The sequence below is a fragment of the Leuciscus leuciscus genome (genome assembly GCF_965113295.1).
Source record: "Leuciscus leuciscus genome assembly, chromosome: 1".
Lineage (NCBI taxonomy): Eukaryota > Metazoa > Chordata > Actinopteri > Cypriniformes > Leuciscidae > Leuciscus > Leuciscus leuciscus.
Genome location: NC_138725.1, coordinates 40062815 through 40078701, shown reverse-complemented (window position 1 = coordinate 40078701; position 15887 = coordinate 40062815). Strand labels below are relative to the sequence as shown.

Here is a 15887-nt window from a genome sequence, read left to right as displayed (position 1 = left end):
TAATGCTCATTGGTTTAAACAGCCGTGATGTATTGTTCTCTTTTAAAATGTTTGATTTTAAAACTCTGATATCATGTTTTGTGTATAAATTATGTGTGAATATTCCCAAATATTCTCCATATCGGCTATTTTATTGTCATATAAATAAATAAATATAAAAACATGTAATTAAAGTAAAAAGGATAAACACGTCTTTCGAAGGGAAATAAATAACAGTACTTTGGGTGTCTTGTTCATTATATTTATTTTCATTTAAAAGCAACAGAACTTAAAGTCCTTTAAGAGCTTGACAGTAAAAATCAACTGTAAATACAATGACTCAGACTGATAACATCTCAATATTTAGTTTAATAGAACAATAAAAACAGGGTTGGAAAGACATGAAAATTTTCTTTTTGGGTGAACGATATCCATCCTAATAATAAAAGAATGAAAATGAAGAATACAAGTGATTACTTAAGAATATATGAATACATGAATGAACTTAAACTCATCTATTCATCTGTGTCGGATCAGAAGTTTGGACATGGCTAATTCTTTACGCTATCCACATGAAAACTGAATAACACAAATGGCATTGTGGGAATGATGTTGTGAGCAAAGCGTTACACACATGAAAATGTCTTATATTTGAGCTTATCCTTTGATTCCAGCTTTACTCAATCTGGACATTCATCAACAAACACCAAACACTATTGAGGGAGAAACAGTGAACTGTGCGATCAGCACTTCATGATGACTTTCATTCACTATCTAGTGGAGATGAGGAGGTGCTGATGGAGAACAGTGATCAGTGATCAGATGAACCCCTCACACACACTTCTGTGTCCACATTTATGAATAATAGTTCATATTTGTGGCTATGACACTTTTTGTATTGTATTTCCTTTTATTTCACTTGATCATGTAAATTCATTCACTGATCTCATTAATAATCATCACAGATTATCAGTGTTGTGGAGTTTTCATTCGTCCATTTCCACATATACTCCAAACCAACACATGGATAGAGTTTCTCATTAAAAGACTGATCAGTGTAAGTGTAGATATGAGACATGGACTTCACATCATAAAAGAAGACGAGACCCTTCTCATAATCCACAAACACACCGACCCTCTGAGGCTTCACTCTCAAAGAAAGAGGGACAGATTGAGAATCTGCAAGAGCCCAATACCTCACATCTCTCCGTCTCACAGTCCAGTATCCTTTCTCAGGACTCAGACCGAGCTTGCCGCTCCTGTTACTGGATTCTCTGGTCACTCCTAAATCCCACTCAGTTTGATCCTTCACCTGCACCTCAAAGTAAAAACACCCTGAGGAGAATCCATCCTTCCCGAGAACACCAAGATAACAATCAAACCTTTCTTTTCCCCCATCCACTGCGTTCTGTGTGTTTCCATATTCCATTTGTTTCCCATCATGAGACACAATGAGACGTGGATGAGCTGAATCAGGATCCAGAATCACATTCACTGTTGAAAATATTCAAAATTCTGCTTTATAGATGAGCATATAACAAAATAAAGAATTATATTTTATTATTAGGAATCATAGTAACTTTAGATCAAGATAAACAAAAATAAAAATATTGCATTAATTGTAAACTAGATTAAAATGTTTGTAAGCAAATGTTAAAGATGGCTTGAGAAAACCTGAACAGTAGTTTAAAAAGCTTGAAGTTGCTAGGGTATTCTGGGTGATTGCTAGTATGTTGCTAGAGGGTTATGGTTGGTTGCTAGGCAGTGGCGTACCGCACATCTCTGAGGCCCCCCCGCAAAGAAGGCGACGGGGCCCCTCCCACCAGCAGTGATGCTATGCCACGAATTAAAATTTTATGGCGCATCTGCTGCAGTATACTATTGAGTCCGTCTTCCCCATTTACAGAACTGATTTAACAGTAATGAATGTGAAAATTAGCATTGCATTGTTGCATTTTATGTTATTATTGAATAACATTACAAATATGCGTACTGGTTCTAAACCTCTGCTAATTCTCAATAAGATCTTCTGTAGACGTGACAGAAATGGAGTCATGTTCCATCATGTTCCACAAAATTACAATTACAATAAATCAAACTTAATTATTTGTTCTGTGACTAGAGCTTTTAACATTCATTGCTGATGGAAAACATTTCCTGTTAATGTAATCTGTACAAGTAGATCAAACTAATATCATTTATAGAATATTTAATGCAATCATATCTGACATATTCTGTAAAGCTTCATTGTTAAACACTTCACTTAAAATATGTATATGAATTTCTTTGAATTTTTACTGAATTACGATTGTGCTTCCTTTAATTCAAATTCGAATTATAATTCTATATCCTGTTTTTGACATCAATTCAATTCTGAATTGTGCACAAGCTTGTTTAGTATATTAATCATTTGATTGCATTTATGCAGTGCATTATACCAAAAACTCAAAAACATTAACAATAATAATAATAAATCAATAAATGTTTGACATGAATTTAAAATAAATAGCCTACTTATGAATAGATTTTACTCACCTGTGTGTGTTCTTAAATGTGGGACAGCTAAGTATGAAACAGAAAGTATGAAGTTATAAAAGGGTTCATAACAGAAGTCATCTTTAGATCAATAATGAGATCAATCATTTTAATCACAGCTTGAAGAGCAACAAAATCCTAGACGACTTTACACAGTTTATACTGTATATCCTATAATAAAATATAATGATAGTATAGACATATATATGAATGCACAGTATATTAATTCATTGTTTTGCAAAATAATTCAAAAGTGATTCATATTTTAATAAAGGCATATAAACAAATTCACCTTTTGGTAGAATAATCTTCTGCATTTGTAAAAGTTGATCACGTTCTAAAGAAAATTCATAAATAGAGGAAAAAAATAACATTAGATCTACAGCAGAATCAAACTTTGTTCATTATTTTCCTGTTATCTCTGTAAAGCTGCTGTGACACAATCTGTATTGTAAAAAGCACTATATAAATAAAGATGACTTGACATTGAAATTACAAACAAGTTACAATCATTAGTTGTGTTTATAGGCTGTGTTAACATCACACAAGTACATCAGTGAATGAATAAATATACATTATAAACAACTGATAACCATTTATAGGAGCCAAGATACACACAAAACTAAATTAATTAAGTAGATATTTTATGGCTGTAAACAGACTTTTAATGAACAATTAATTAATAACTTAATAAAGACAGATTCACCATGTTGTATTCGGCTCTTCTCATTCTGTAGTGTCCTGTGCTCATTCTGTAGTTGATCGAGTGCTGAAGAAAATTCAGGATAAAGATATAAAGAAGAGAAAACAGCATTAAATATATAGCTGATATACATACATTTCCTTCCACAGTGTTTAAGACAAAGACATTTTCCTCAATACTTCACATCATCAATGAAGATGAGTGAACCAATATCTGTCTTACACTGTCAACACTTTACTTCTTTTTACATGGATTCAGTTAAGCTGTATTTATTTAGTATTTTCAACTTGAAAATGTTTGTTATTTGAACTTATAAATTTAGTTTAAATAACTATGAAAGTAAAGTGAACTTACTTTTAAGTTTCTATACCAAAGTTCATGCACTGTAAAAAAAAATTACATCCCCAAGTCAAACATTTCTAGTGACTGGTTACATCTAAATTTTTCAATTAGTCTGACGTATTATTTCTCATTGAGCCAATGTTAACAGACTATTGCAACAAGAATTACACTTGGGCCAATTTAAAAATGTAGATGTGACCAGTCACTAGAAAATTTTGACTTGGCGAGGTTAGACATTTTTTACAGTGTGTTCATTTCACCTTATTTGGCTTATTTTCTTAGTTCAACCAAATAAATTATTATTTTATTTCATTTGTTTTTATTCAGTCAGGATTTTTTTCCTATGTGTTTTTATTGCTCTTAGGGCATGAAAAACAAGAATTGATTTTTATTTTATTTTTTTACAAATTTTTCAAAGAGATCTTCAGATGTCCACTTGAGTGGACAGCATGCGGTTGGTTTAAACTGAAGATATACTGTATTAAATATAAGACAATAATCAAACAGATAAAGTATGTGAATTTAACAAACTAATCAATGCAATTATATCAAATAATGTGAAAACTATAAAATATATACAAAAAATATAAATGCAAAATATTGCAATGGCTTCATACAACTTCATACAAGTTGCACTTCGCGTATCTTTGATATCAGAACATGAGGACGTGATTCCATCAGAATTTTCTACAGCCTGTCAATGTACAACTGTGGAAACCACTCAGATGCTCCCTCCAGTGCACCAGAGTATGGAGATTTACCCTTATTAGCTGATAATTCTGATTATGTTCAAGATGGACATGCACATTTCTATCATAGCCCTCCTCTGAGAAAACCTAGCGATACGTTTTTTCAATCTCATCTGAAATGATCAGTGTTGGGGGTAACGCATTACAAGTAACATGCATAACGCATTCAGATTACTTTTTTGATGTTACAAGTAAAGTAATGTGTTACAAGTAACATGCATTACCTAATCAGATTACTTTTTGATCTAACAAGTAATTAACTACAAGTAATATGCATTACCTAATCAGATTACTTTTTGATGTAACGAGTAAAGAAACGCATTACAAGTAACATGCATTACCTAATCAGATTACTTTTTGATGTTATGAGTAAAAAAACACATTACAATAACGCACATTACATAATCAGATTACTTTTTGATGTTATGAGAAAGGAAACGCATTACAAGTAACATGCATTATGTAATCAGATTACTTTTTGATGTTATGAGTAAAAAATGCATTACAATAACATGCATTATAAAATCAGATTACTTTTTGATCTAACAAGTAAAGTAATGCATTACAAGTGTCATACATTATGTAATCACATGACTTTTTTCGATGTCAATGAAAATTACATTCTAATAATACAAATACATTTATTTACAGTAGAAAAAGTCAATGCATATTAAGTTTTTAAGTTTTAAATTTCAAAAACAATATTCACATTATAATTATGAATTGTATCTGAAATATAGCCATTGCATGCATGATGTCCACTACAGTGGACATGTGATTAATCAGAGTTTTCTCTCAATCTAAAATCAAAACTTGGAAAATTTTACTGTGATATGACTCATTAGATATTGCTTTATGCTGCAATATTTTTTTTACCTACAAGAGTCTCCTAGGATAGAAGGAATGGGTGGATATTCTGGAGCAACTTGGCATGTCTGACTGACCCTTGGCCATCTTGGTTTGGAGGGGGAAAAAATCGAAACACAAAGGCTTGCCACTTGATTGCAATTTATAGGATGATGCACCAGGGTCCAATGAAGAGATTGATGTGCAACTTTGCCATAAAAACCTGTGCAAATTCAAGAAAATGCTTTTTTAATAGCTGTCCACTGTAGTGACCACTATGCGTGAAAGGGTTAAATTGTAAATGATCATTTTATTTCAAATGTTTCAGTTGACAACTTTTTTTTATAACCATTTAAATTCATTTCTACAGCAAATAATAAGCAATCTGATGCCAGCCATTGAAACATTCAACTGCAAATCAAATAAATAAATCTGTGAAGATCTCAGCAGAGATGGATTAAACAACTCCACAAACAGCATTACCAGTTTCACTTATTACTAACCAGTATGACTTTCCACAAGTGTATTAAAGCTGTTTCTGAGATTTAACAGAGACTGAGCTCTATGTTGATTTCTTCAATTGAAAACTATCATTTAGGATCACACAGCTAACGAATAAACATGAATCTCAACAATGGTGACAATCAACAAAATGCTTCATGCTGCAGTGCATTCTGGGTGCACCAATCAAAACTCATCCATGGATCCCAGCATGCATTGTGACATGAATTTTAGCAGCTTGTTTTGTGATGTTTGGAGTTGATCTGTTTATCTGAATATCTTGTTGATTGTCATCATTGTTGAGGTTTGTATGATGAGTGTTGATGTCTAAGTGTGTCTAAATGACCAGTTTAAATTTGTTGCACAAAAGACGTTGTTTCAGATAATCTCGGTTTTGTGTGAGTGTAAATGCATTACTTATCGTTCTATCACAGCTGAACAGGTTTAGTAAAAAAAAAAAGAAGCATTTCTGCAGTACAGTGTCTCGACCTCACTACTACTGCATTTGCTTTGAAACAGTGATTTAAGCCGTAATTTAAATACTGTATAATAAGCAATTGAATGTCGTAAAAGCAGACAACTTCTGCTGATCTACTGTACTTTGTCAATGCTCATGCGTTCTCAATTCAACACTATTGCAATTGGGGAAAAAGAGTTAATTTTAAAAAAAAGTCAAGGGTCAAGTGCACAACTACAGCAAACAATAATCACCATAACCGTGACTTCAAACGAAACATTTTCAATAAAAAAAAATCAGCATTACTGTAAAACCTTTCACCGTAAATTTGAAGTAATACAAAGTAAAGCAGTTTTTTACTGTAAGAAATTGACCTATAAAATATTGCCAGCACAATTGCACAAAATTAAAACACGATTTAACTCATTTCATTTGCAGAAACTGACTGCCTTCAGTTGGCCAATTGCCATTTCAGTTTTTAAACAAATACGTATTTATAGTGTGCTAGTTATGTGAGCATATTAATGCCGTGAATTTCATTATTTTTTTAAATCCACAAAAAAAATTGTATGGTAAAGTGAACCAAATTAAACAAAAACATTATAACAAGAAACATCAATCTCTTCAGATAACTGCTAGCTAACAACAGCACACATGCATGAACTAATATAATTAGCAAACAGCTTATCACTGCGTCAGCAACTACACAGTTACTGGTTTAAATAAAGCATCAGGCAGAATAACATCAGTGTTTCATGATCTTCTGCTGGACTGAAGCTACTCTTAAACACAATGACCCACAAAACTCAGACAACCGAAACCCTTTCAATCCCAACAGAACATTAAGTAAATGACTGTTAACAAGCACTGAAGGAAAGAGAAACAACAAGAACAGAAAAAGAGAAGAGACAAGCAGAAACAAGAACTACAACTGACGTCCACTCATTACACATCATTACATTTATTACTAACCAGTTTGACTTTATTTCTGTTTTACGTCAGAAGCTCTTATTGACAAAAAGCAGAGGTTTAAATATTGACTTGACTGAAAATGTTTAGTTCAGCTCGTGACCCTTGACTTTTTAACATCATGTTTTTCTCTGGCTGCTTTAACTATGTGTTTAAAAGGGACATTTATGGCAGAAAGGAGAGAAAATGTGATCAGTGAATGATGATTGTAATGTACTGTATTGATAATGACATAATCATCTTGTGGTCTCTTGATTCATTGTTGATGTCTGTCTCTAAGTGATGCAGATGTTCATAACTAGAAATTCACAAGTTCACACTTACATACAATTATAGAGGGGGTAAAGTTTAAAGCATATTTGGCATGCTGTCCGGGGGGAGGGCTCCGAGCTCGGAGTTCGGCCCGAACCCAGAGTACTCCCCCCATATGTAAGTGGTTAGGACTAGAAGTGTGGAGGAGGTGGAGAGATGCTGCTAAACTGTCAAGGGATTGAGGTGAGATTGCTGAATCTATATATACCTCTTGTCATTGATTGCTGAGTGCTCTCCACTCATGTTAATTATCTGAAAGTGCTCCTCCCGAACTTTGTTAATAAAACATAATTTCACGAGTTCACACTTACATACAATTAGAGGGGGTAAAGTTTAAAGCATATTTGGCGTGCTGTCCGGGGGAGGGCTCCGAGCTCGGAGTTCGGCCCAAACCCAGAGTACTCCCTTCAAAAGGCTAAGAGCAGAGGACAGCCGCCGGACTAAAATGAGTACTCAACCGGGAGATTTTTTCACACTGCGTCCTCTGTGAGACCAATGCTCGCTGGACGAAAGAGAAAACTTAAGTGCTCTTGGGGGGAAAGTTCTTGTTGCGTCCGTCCGCTGTGAGACCAATGCACGCTTGACAGAAAGAGAAAACAGAAAATAGGAACATGGGTACTCGACAGGGGGATTTTGTCACTGCGTCCGCTGTGATACCAATGCTTGCTGGATGGAAAAGAAAACTTAAATGCTCTACCGGGAAAGTTCTTGCTGCGTCCGCTGTGAGACCAATGCTCGCTGGACAGAAAGAGTAAAATGAGTACTCGACCGGGAGATTTTCTCACTGCGTCCGCTGTGAGACCAATGCTCACTGGGCGGGAGAGAAAACGTAAGTGCTCTACCAGGAAAGTTCTCGCTGCATCCGCTGTGAGACCAATGCTCGCTGGACATAAAGAGAAACCAGAAAAAAGAGGAAAATGAGTACTCAACCGGGAGATTTTTTCACACTGCGTCCTCTGTGAGACCAATGCTCGCTGGACGAAAGAGAAAACGTAAGTGCTCTACCGGGAAAGTTCTTGCTGCGTCCGCTAGGGCTGGGCGATATATCGCATGTCATTGTTATGCGCATCTTGTCAGTAAAGCCGGTTCCTTGATTAGTAGTAAATCGCCTTCACCTGCTTTCAGATGGAGCGGCATTTACTACGCAGCAAAAACTTTAGTGTTAAATTAACACTCCTGGGAGTGTATATGAGTCCACACTCAAGAGTGTAAAGTGTTAAAATATGAGTGTTAAAGTTAATGAGATAATTAAGTGATTAATTTAGTGATGATTGAGCATTATTGAAGACACCTGATGTTAACAAGCAGAATCACTGAAGGAGAAAATCACAAATTGTAAGCCACCGTTATGGCGATCATTGTTTGCTTTAGTTGGACTCTTGACCCTTATACATTCACTTTAAATTTTGTTTGTCTGCTGTTATTGATTTATAACAGTCAAATGAACAAAGAAAAGTCAGATCTGATAGTGTTGGTTATGTTTTGACATAATCATGCTGTGATCTGAAAAATGAAACTTATTGAGATAGTTTAGTTTAACTTGTTGGCAGCAGCTTTGTGATTCTATAGCATATGATTATCAGTATTTTTCTTATAATCCAAAATATTTAATAAGCATTGTTCTGATCAATGCTTTACTTTTCCTAATTGAATATTCTGCTCGTTACCATTGTTGAGATGCATTGACTGAATCTTGACGTCTGTGTGTGCCTAAAAGAAAGTTGTTTTTTTTAAAACAACTTTTAAGAAATCCTTTATATTATATCTAAAATTCTGGATATTTACGCAGAATCACAGTTATGCTGTAACCAACAAGTTAATAATATAAGGGCCAAGAGCCCAACTAAAGCAAACAATGATCGCCATAACGGTGGCTTACAATTTGAGATTTTCTCCTTCAGTGATTCTGCTTGTTAACATCAGGTGTCTTCAATAATGCTCAATCATCACTCAATTAATCACTTAATTATCTCATTAACTTCAACACTCTTGAGTGTGAATCAAGGAACCGGCTTTACTGACGAGATGCGCATAACAATGTGATGCGATATATCGCCCAGCCCTAGGAACATGGGTACTCGACCGGGGGATTTTGTCACTGCGTCCGCTGTGAGGCCAATTGCTCGCTGGATGGAAAAAAGAGAGACCCCAGGTGGTTTTAATCAATGAGGGTTTGGTGGGCTTTTTTGATGTGGAACCGGTTGGTCTGATATAGCTTTGGAATGCATCTGACACAGATAGCAACATTGTTTCGGCCCAGATCCGGCCCACATCTGGCTCTTGTGCAATGCGGATCTGGCCCACATGCAGCGTGGAATGACGGCACTTGGGCGGACCGCTCCTGTTTGCCAGATCTGGGCCACAAGCAGGCCATAGCAATGCCACATGTCAGCCAAGAGCAAAGAAATAAACCAGAACTGGACCTTATCTGAGCCACAACGTCTGTGTATATTAAATATGGAGTCATTTCAGCCTTAATAAGCCTGTTAACAAGCAGAATCACTGAAGGAAAGAAGAGAACAGAAAAAGAGACGAGCAGAAACACAAGAACTACAACTGACTTCAGCCACAGCCTTAGATGAAATCAACTGAAGAGAAAAGAAGACATTAAATCTGTGAAGATCTCAGCAGAGGAGGATTAAACAACTCCACAAACAGCATTACCAGCTTCACTTATTACTAACCAGACTGACTTTATTTCTGTCAGACGTCTACAGAAGTTTTTATTGAGAATTAACAGAGGTTTAACTCTAATGTGTTTCATTTAAAGTCACTATAACAGTGATTAGTGTTTCCATTAGTTGGGCTCTTAACTCTTATTATATATTTAGTCTTTTTTGGCCACTGCGACAATGTGTTTGTCAAACACCCGAGAGCTTGGATCTGCTGTTGGGAGAGGCCTTTTTTGGCTGCTGAAGTTGCTGCCCCGAAATGGAAAGAGTGACTAGAAAAATTCTTTGCTGGAATGCCTGACTGTTGGAGAACAGATTTGAGGTGTTTCTGGAACCAAAAGCATGTCTGGGGTTTATTGTGTTTGTCAAACACCCGAAAGCTTGGATCTGCTGTTGGGAGAGGCCTTTTTTGGCTGCTGAAGTTGCTGCCCCGAAACGGAAAGAGTGACTAGAAAAATTCTTTGCTGGAATGCCTGACTGTTGGAGAACAGATTTGAGGTGTTTCTGGAACCAAAAGCGTGTCTGGGGTTTATTGGATTCGTCTACGAACAGGGGCTCCAGAGGAGATTTAACCTGAGAGCTTCTCCATTGCAGAAATGCCAGAATTGACTGGTATGGTTGGATTGGCAATGAGAGGTTAAAAATATAGATGAAATTACCTTTTTTGGTTTGGTCAGTCTTACTTTGCTTAATCAAATATGAGATTGTTTCACCATCTAGTACTGACAAGTCTGAGACGGTGGGGTGGATTTTTTGGTTCGAATTTGAAAGTGATAGCGAGTTCCGAGCATCTAAGGAAACCAAAAAAGGCTAGGATAAACATAGCGTTGATTGTGCGGATGCGAACAGTATTTATATCGTTTTTACCACTTATACACAGCCATGTCCGAGTGATCTGATCTGACGTGTACGCAGACTGGTGCATAGATATATACACTAGATGTCGCCTTAAAGACATTCGTTCCAATGAACTGCCGTAGACAAGGCGACATCTAGTGTATATATCTATGCACCAGTCTGCGTACACGTCAGATCAGATCACTCGGACATGGCTGTGTATAAGTGGTAAAAACGATATAAATACTGTTCGTTTTCTCACACAAACCGCTCGTTTCGTGTCTTAGGCCATCAATGTGTACTTACGATGGGGAATTGTTTAATTTTGACGACGGGGAATTGTTTTAATTTGGACTCTGTGCATGCTCTTTGAGACAGTGACCATAGACCTGCATTATATGACTGACAGACAAGAACGGTTTGACCTAAAAATATCAAAATTGAAACTACTGCGGAAAAAAAGACACCTACATCTTGGATGCCCTTGAGGTAAGCTAAAACATACCAAAAATTAATTTCAAAGTGAACTATCCCTTTAAGACAAGTAAAAAATGATCCCCAGTCTGCCTTATTTGTTTACATAAAACATATAAAACAGCAAGAAAACAAGAACTTTACCTCTGTGTTTATGAACGAACACAGCTATCAGTATTCCAGCAATCACAACCAGCACAACTATAACTGAAATCAGGATGACTGACGTCCTCCAAGAAATAAACATATTATCTACAAAACAAATCAGTAAATAAGCACATTGTGTAAATCAAACATATTTTTACAAGTGTTTACATAATGTTCAGTTCTGAATGGCACATACATATTTGTTTCAATAATGTTGATACAAAACTCTATTATAAACCTAATGCTAATTGCAGACTATGCTGAATTAAAAATATAATGTGAAACATAACTGACAAGTACATTAACAGAAGTATCAGTACTTACTTGTGGTGTTCATCAGTGTCTCCAGCATGTGATGTCTCAGTTTGACTCTGCAGTGAATCTTGCCACTGTGATAAACAGTGATGGTGTGTTTGACACTGAATCTGTCTGTGTTTCTGTGTGTCTCTGTAGTTTCTGAACTCAAACTGACTCCTTCACTGTCCAGCCACTCAAGATCAGGTTCAGGATACCAACCTTCAGATTCACACTGTAGATGAAGCCCTCCTGAACGATCAACCCCATCTACAGTGATCACTGGAGGACGTCCTACAGCTACAGATCAACAGGAAGAACATTCTGTTATTATTCTGGCTTTTTTGAGTTAGTTTGTTCTGTGAAAAGAGCATGCTAGTTCTCACTGGTTTCCTCACCTTCAACTCTGACATCAACAGTGACCTCATCAAACCAGGATTTAGACTGAATAAAACACTTATAATGTCCTTCATCAGATATTTGGACTGTTGAGAGTTTGAGTGATGCGTTTCCTCTCTGTAGTTCTTCGTGGATCAGTTTTGTTCTCCCTCTGTAGGACTGAATCTGCTTTGTGTTTCTGTCTCCATTATCCTCATAGAGATGCACTGAGTCTTTCAGATCAAGTCTAAACCACTCCACTGTCATGTCCACAACACTGATGCTGGGTTTGACTGAACAGGGCAGAGTCACATCTTCACCAGCAACAGCAAATACAGGATCTGCAGGTCCCACTGCTTCATACTGCTCTGTTACAAGAGAAAGAGAGTCGGTCTGAGTTAAGCCCAATTTATCTGAGTTAAGCCCAATAAAGCATACACACACACACACACACACACACACACACACACACACACACACACACACACACACACACACACACACACACACACACACAGTGACATCATATACATTTAATGAAATACAGTGCAAACGTCCTATATATTATATATTTTATAACGTCCTAATGCCATGTTGGTAGATTGGTACCTGTAGAATTTCCTTTTGTTGAAAGCCCATAAAAGTAAAAAGCTATTATTTTGTGTATAGATCCATGTCCGAGGCAGTTATTCGACTTAACAACACAAGCACACGCACACGCACGCACACACGCGCGCGCGCGTAATGAGTTTTATGCGTTTTTAGAATAATGTCACTTGCCAGGTCATGTAAGGGGTAGACTACAGAATTTATTATACTTGCAAAACGAAAATAGGAATTCCACTCTCTCTTGACATGTATTTTGTCCCGTTATCGGCTTCAGCTAAGAAAAAAAATAGTTCGCCCCACACGTCCAAAATTCTTAGCACACTTTAACCTTCTGCAACGAGTGCAGGCTCTTTGGTGGAGCTCTGCTTTGAATGAAGTTCCATCGTGACAAATGAATGGACTACTTGCGAAAGGACATGAAGACATGAATCAGAAGCACAAAAAACGTTGACAGCGGTGAGCGGTCATTATGTTTACCATACCCTAACCGTGCTTTGCGCGCGACCCGCAAAAAAAAAGAAAAAAGAAAAGCGGATTTGCATGATTTACGAGAGCATTTCCGGATTTATCCGGAAGAATCACACCCCTGCTAAAGGTTTTTACCCTTGTTTAAGACAAACAGTGGGCTACTGTGCAATAAATATAAAGTATTATTCACAATGATGAATAAATTACCTGATCTTGAATCTGTAATTCCACTAACAAGCAGGAGAGTCAAACAAATGAACTTCATCTCTGAGAAATAGGCTAGATGCTAAAAAGAAAATATGAAAAAAGAGAAAACATTACAGAAAAGTATCAGCATACATGCTTTTTGCCTTATAATAATTAATTTTCATTTATTTACAAGATTAAGTATTATATGCATTAAACCTGTTGAACCAACATGGTCCTCAAGTCACACTCGTTCCAGACTTCAGGTAATGTGTTTCTGATTCTTCCATGACTTACCTTCAACATTCACTGTGTTAATAAATTGTGTCTTAATAAATTGTGTCCATATGAAAGTTAAGTACGATCGTAAGGAGATCCTTCCTGGGCTGGTTTAGTTTCACTTTCTCTTATAACCGAACACCGGAAGAGACACAGTCCCTCCCATCGTTCAGGCTGATAACCCTGTAGTTTCTTTTGTCACACAGACTGACACTCCTCACTTTAATCTGATTTAAAATATATGGCAGACAAGTTATTAAAAGTAAATGCAAACACAAATGTGGATGACTCAATATATGTATCCACAAATAGCCTATAGAGAGAACTGACCCCAATACTGACAACACTAGAAATACATTTCAAAAGACAATTTATCACATATAACATTTATTCTTAAAAAAAAAAAAAAAAAAAAAAAAGTTTAGATAGATACTGTCACGGTTCATGAATTCACTGACTCTTTCTCGCCCTGTGTTGTGTGTGTGTGCGTATGGGCGTGGTCGCTTATCACTTCTGCTGATCAGCGGCGCCAGCTGTATTTTATCACCAACAGGTGTTGTGCCGAATTTCGACCCCCGCCAAATGATTACCCCCCTAGTATTGGTAGGTTTAGGATTAGTTGTGGGGAAGGGGTTAGGATTAGGCAATCAGGTACTGACTTAAACGAGGGGGGTAATAATTTGGCAGGGGGTCGAAATTCGGCACAACACCTAGCTGTTTGTTTATCGGCATTCCTGCGCTGCCAAGAGCAACTGTTCCCGGGCACTTGCACCACCTGACCACTAACTATTCTGCCGACTTGATTATCAATAAACATCGTTTTTCTGCTGTGGCTTTCGTTGGAGCTATTATTTTGTTGTAAAAAATACTGACAACTGAGTAGAAAATGAACCACTTAATATTAATATTGCGTTTGTTGAACTGTTGTATAAAATCAATGTCACATTTGCCATCGTGTGGATCTTCATATAATGTGATCAACATTAAACACAGGAACTCACACAGGGTAGGCCTATGTCTTTGTATTGAAGAGTATTTGAATCTTAAATCGATCTCCATGCTCAGCCTGTGTTAATATTTGTTCTTCATGCTAGTAAGTGCTAAATCCCTACTTTTACAAAGGTAACGTACACTGTTAACCCTTGCTGTAGAAAAAGGCCAAATTCTGACAATATCATACCATTTTCCATTGAAACAAAAACAAAAATAGCCTACAGGAATTAACAGTGCTCAAAATCGACACTCAGAGGCTGTTTTCCCAATCACACCCTATACCCTCACTATTCCCTACATTAGTTCACTAATATAGTCCACTTGGGTGAATGAAAAGAAGTGAGTGAATTGAGACACTGATGAACACGTGATAAGCAGAATCACTGAAGGACAGACAAACAAGAACAGAAAAAAGAGAAACACAAGAACTACAACTGACTTCCAGCAACACCGAGTGTGAAAACAGTTTACAAACCAGTTTAACATTATTTCTTTCGTACAAAAGTTATTGTTGAGAATTAACAGATATTTAGTTGTTGATGTTTTATTGAAAATAATAGGCTAAAGTTATTATCACCATTATGGAGATCAGTATTTGCTTTAGTTGGGCTCTTGACCCTTGACTTTATAACATTAGTTCTCTTACGAGAGGTCTCTCGTACTGCGTAAGATATCTTACGCTAGGGGAAAATCCTTTTCCGCGAGATATTGAAGCCAAAAATTATCCTTAATTTTGTAATAATGCAAAACGCGTTGCAGCAGCAATGCAGACATAGGCGAGACAGCTCGCGCGCCTATTGGCTGCTCTGCGGCAACTGCAGCAGCCTATCGAGCGAGGCCTGGCGTGACGTCAGACCCAATCAGGGCACTTTGCGCCCGCTGCGTCACGTCCCGCCGAAATGGGCGTGGTCTAGGCCTATAAATATCGCTCGCAGGCAGCTATTATCTGATTTTTCATCCTTCAAGCGAAGCACACGCATCGCTGGAGCTGGATTAGAAGCCGCGCCGTCGAGAGAGAGCACCTTCAGCGGGACGAGTCACTGAAGTCGCTGGCCGCGCCGCCTTCCTGCCTTCCTGCTGCGCTTTCCGGCGCTTATATCCTTCTCTTTTAATTGCACTGTATTTCTGTGTGTGTGTGTCGCCGCCGCGACACACAT

General features: G+C 37.0%; 1 protein-coding gene across 6 annotated transcripts; it reads right to left on the bottom strand.

Moving 5' to 3' along the window:
- Positions 1-227: 227 nt before the first annotated feature.
- Positions 228-13928, bottom strand: LOC309507254 (butyrophilin subfamily 1 member A1-like). Of its 6 annotated transcripts, XM_082181398.1 has the most exons (10): positions 13678-13707; positions 13480-13558; positions 12204-12563; positions 11848-12111; positions 11521-11628; positions 3221-3283; positions 2807-2851; positions 2515-2541; positions 1374-1473; positions 228-1292 (listed from the first exon to the last, which is right to left on the bottom strand). In XM_082181398.1, the coding sequence occupies exons 1-10, from the start codon at positions 13690-13692 to the stop codon at positions 929-931; spliced, it is 1425 nt and encodes a 474-aa protein (XP_082037524.1). In that variant the 5' UTR covers positions 13693-13707; the 3' UTR covers positions 228-928. The 6 variants fall into 6 exon arrangements, with proteins under 6 accessions (XP_082037524.1, XP_082037523.1, XP_082037520.1 ...); XM_082181397.1 differs by lacking the exon at positions 13678-13707 and adding an exon at positions 13756-13928 and having other exon boundaries at positions 228-1473; XM_082181394.1 differs by having other exon boundaries at positions 228-1473.
- Between the last annotated feature and the right edge of the window lie 1959 nt (positions 13929-15887).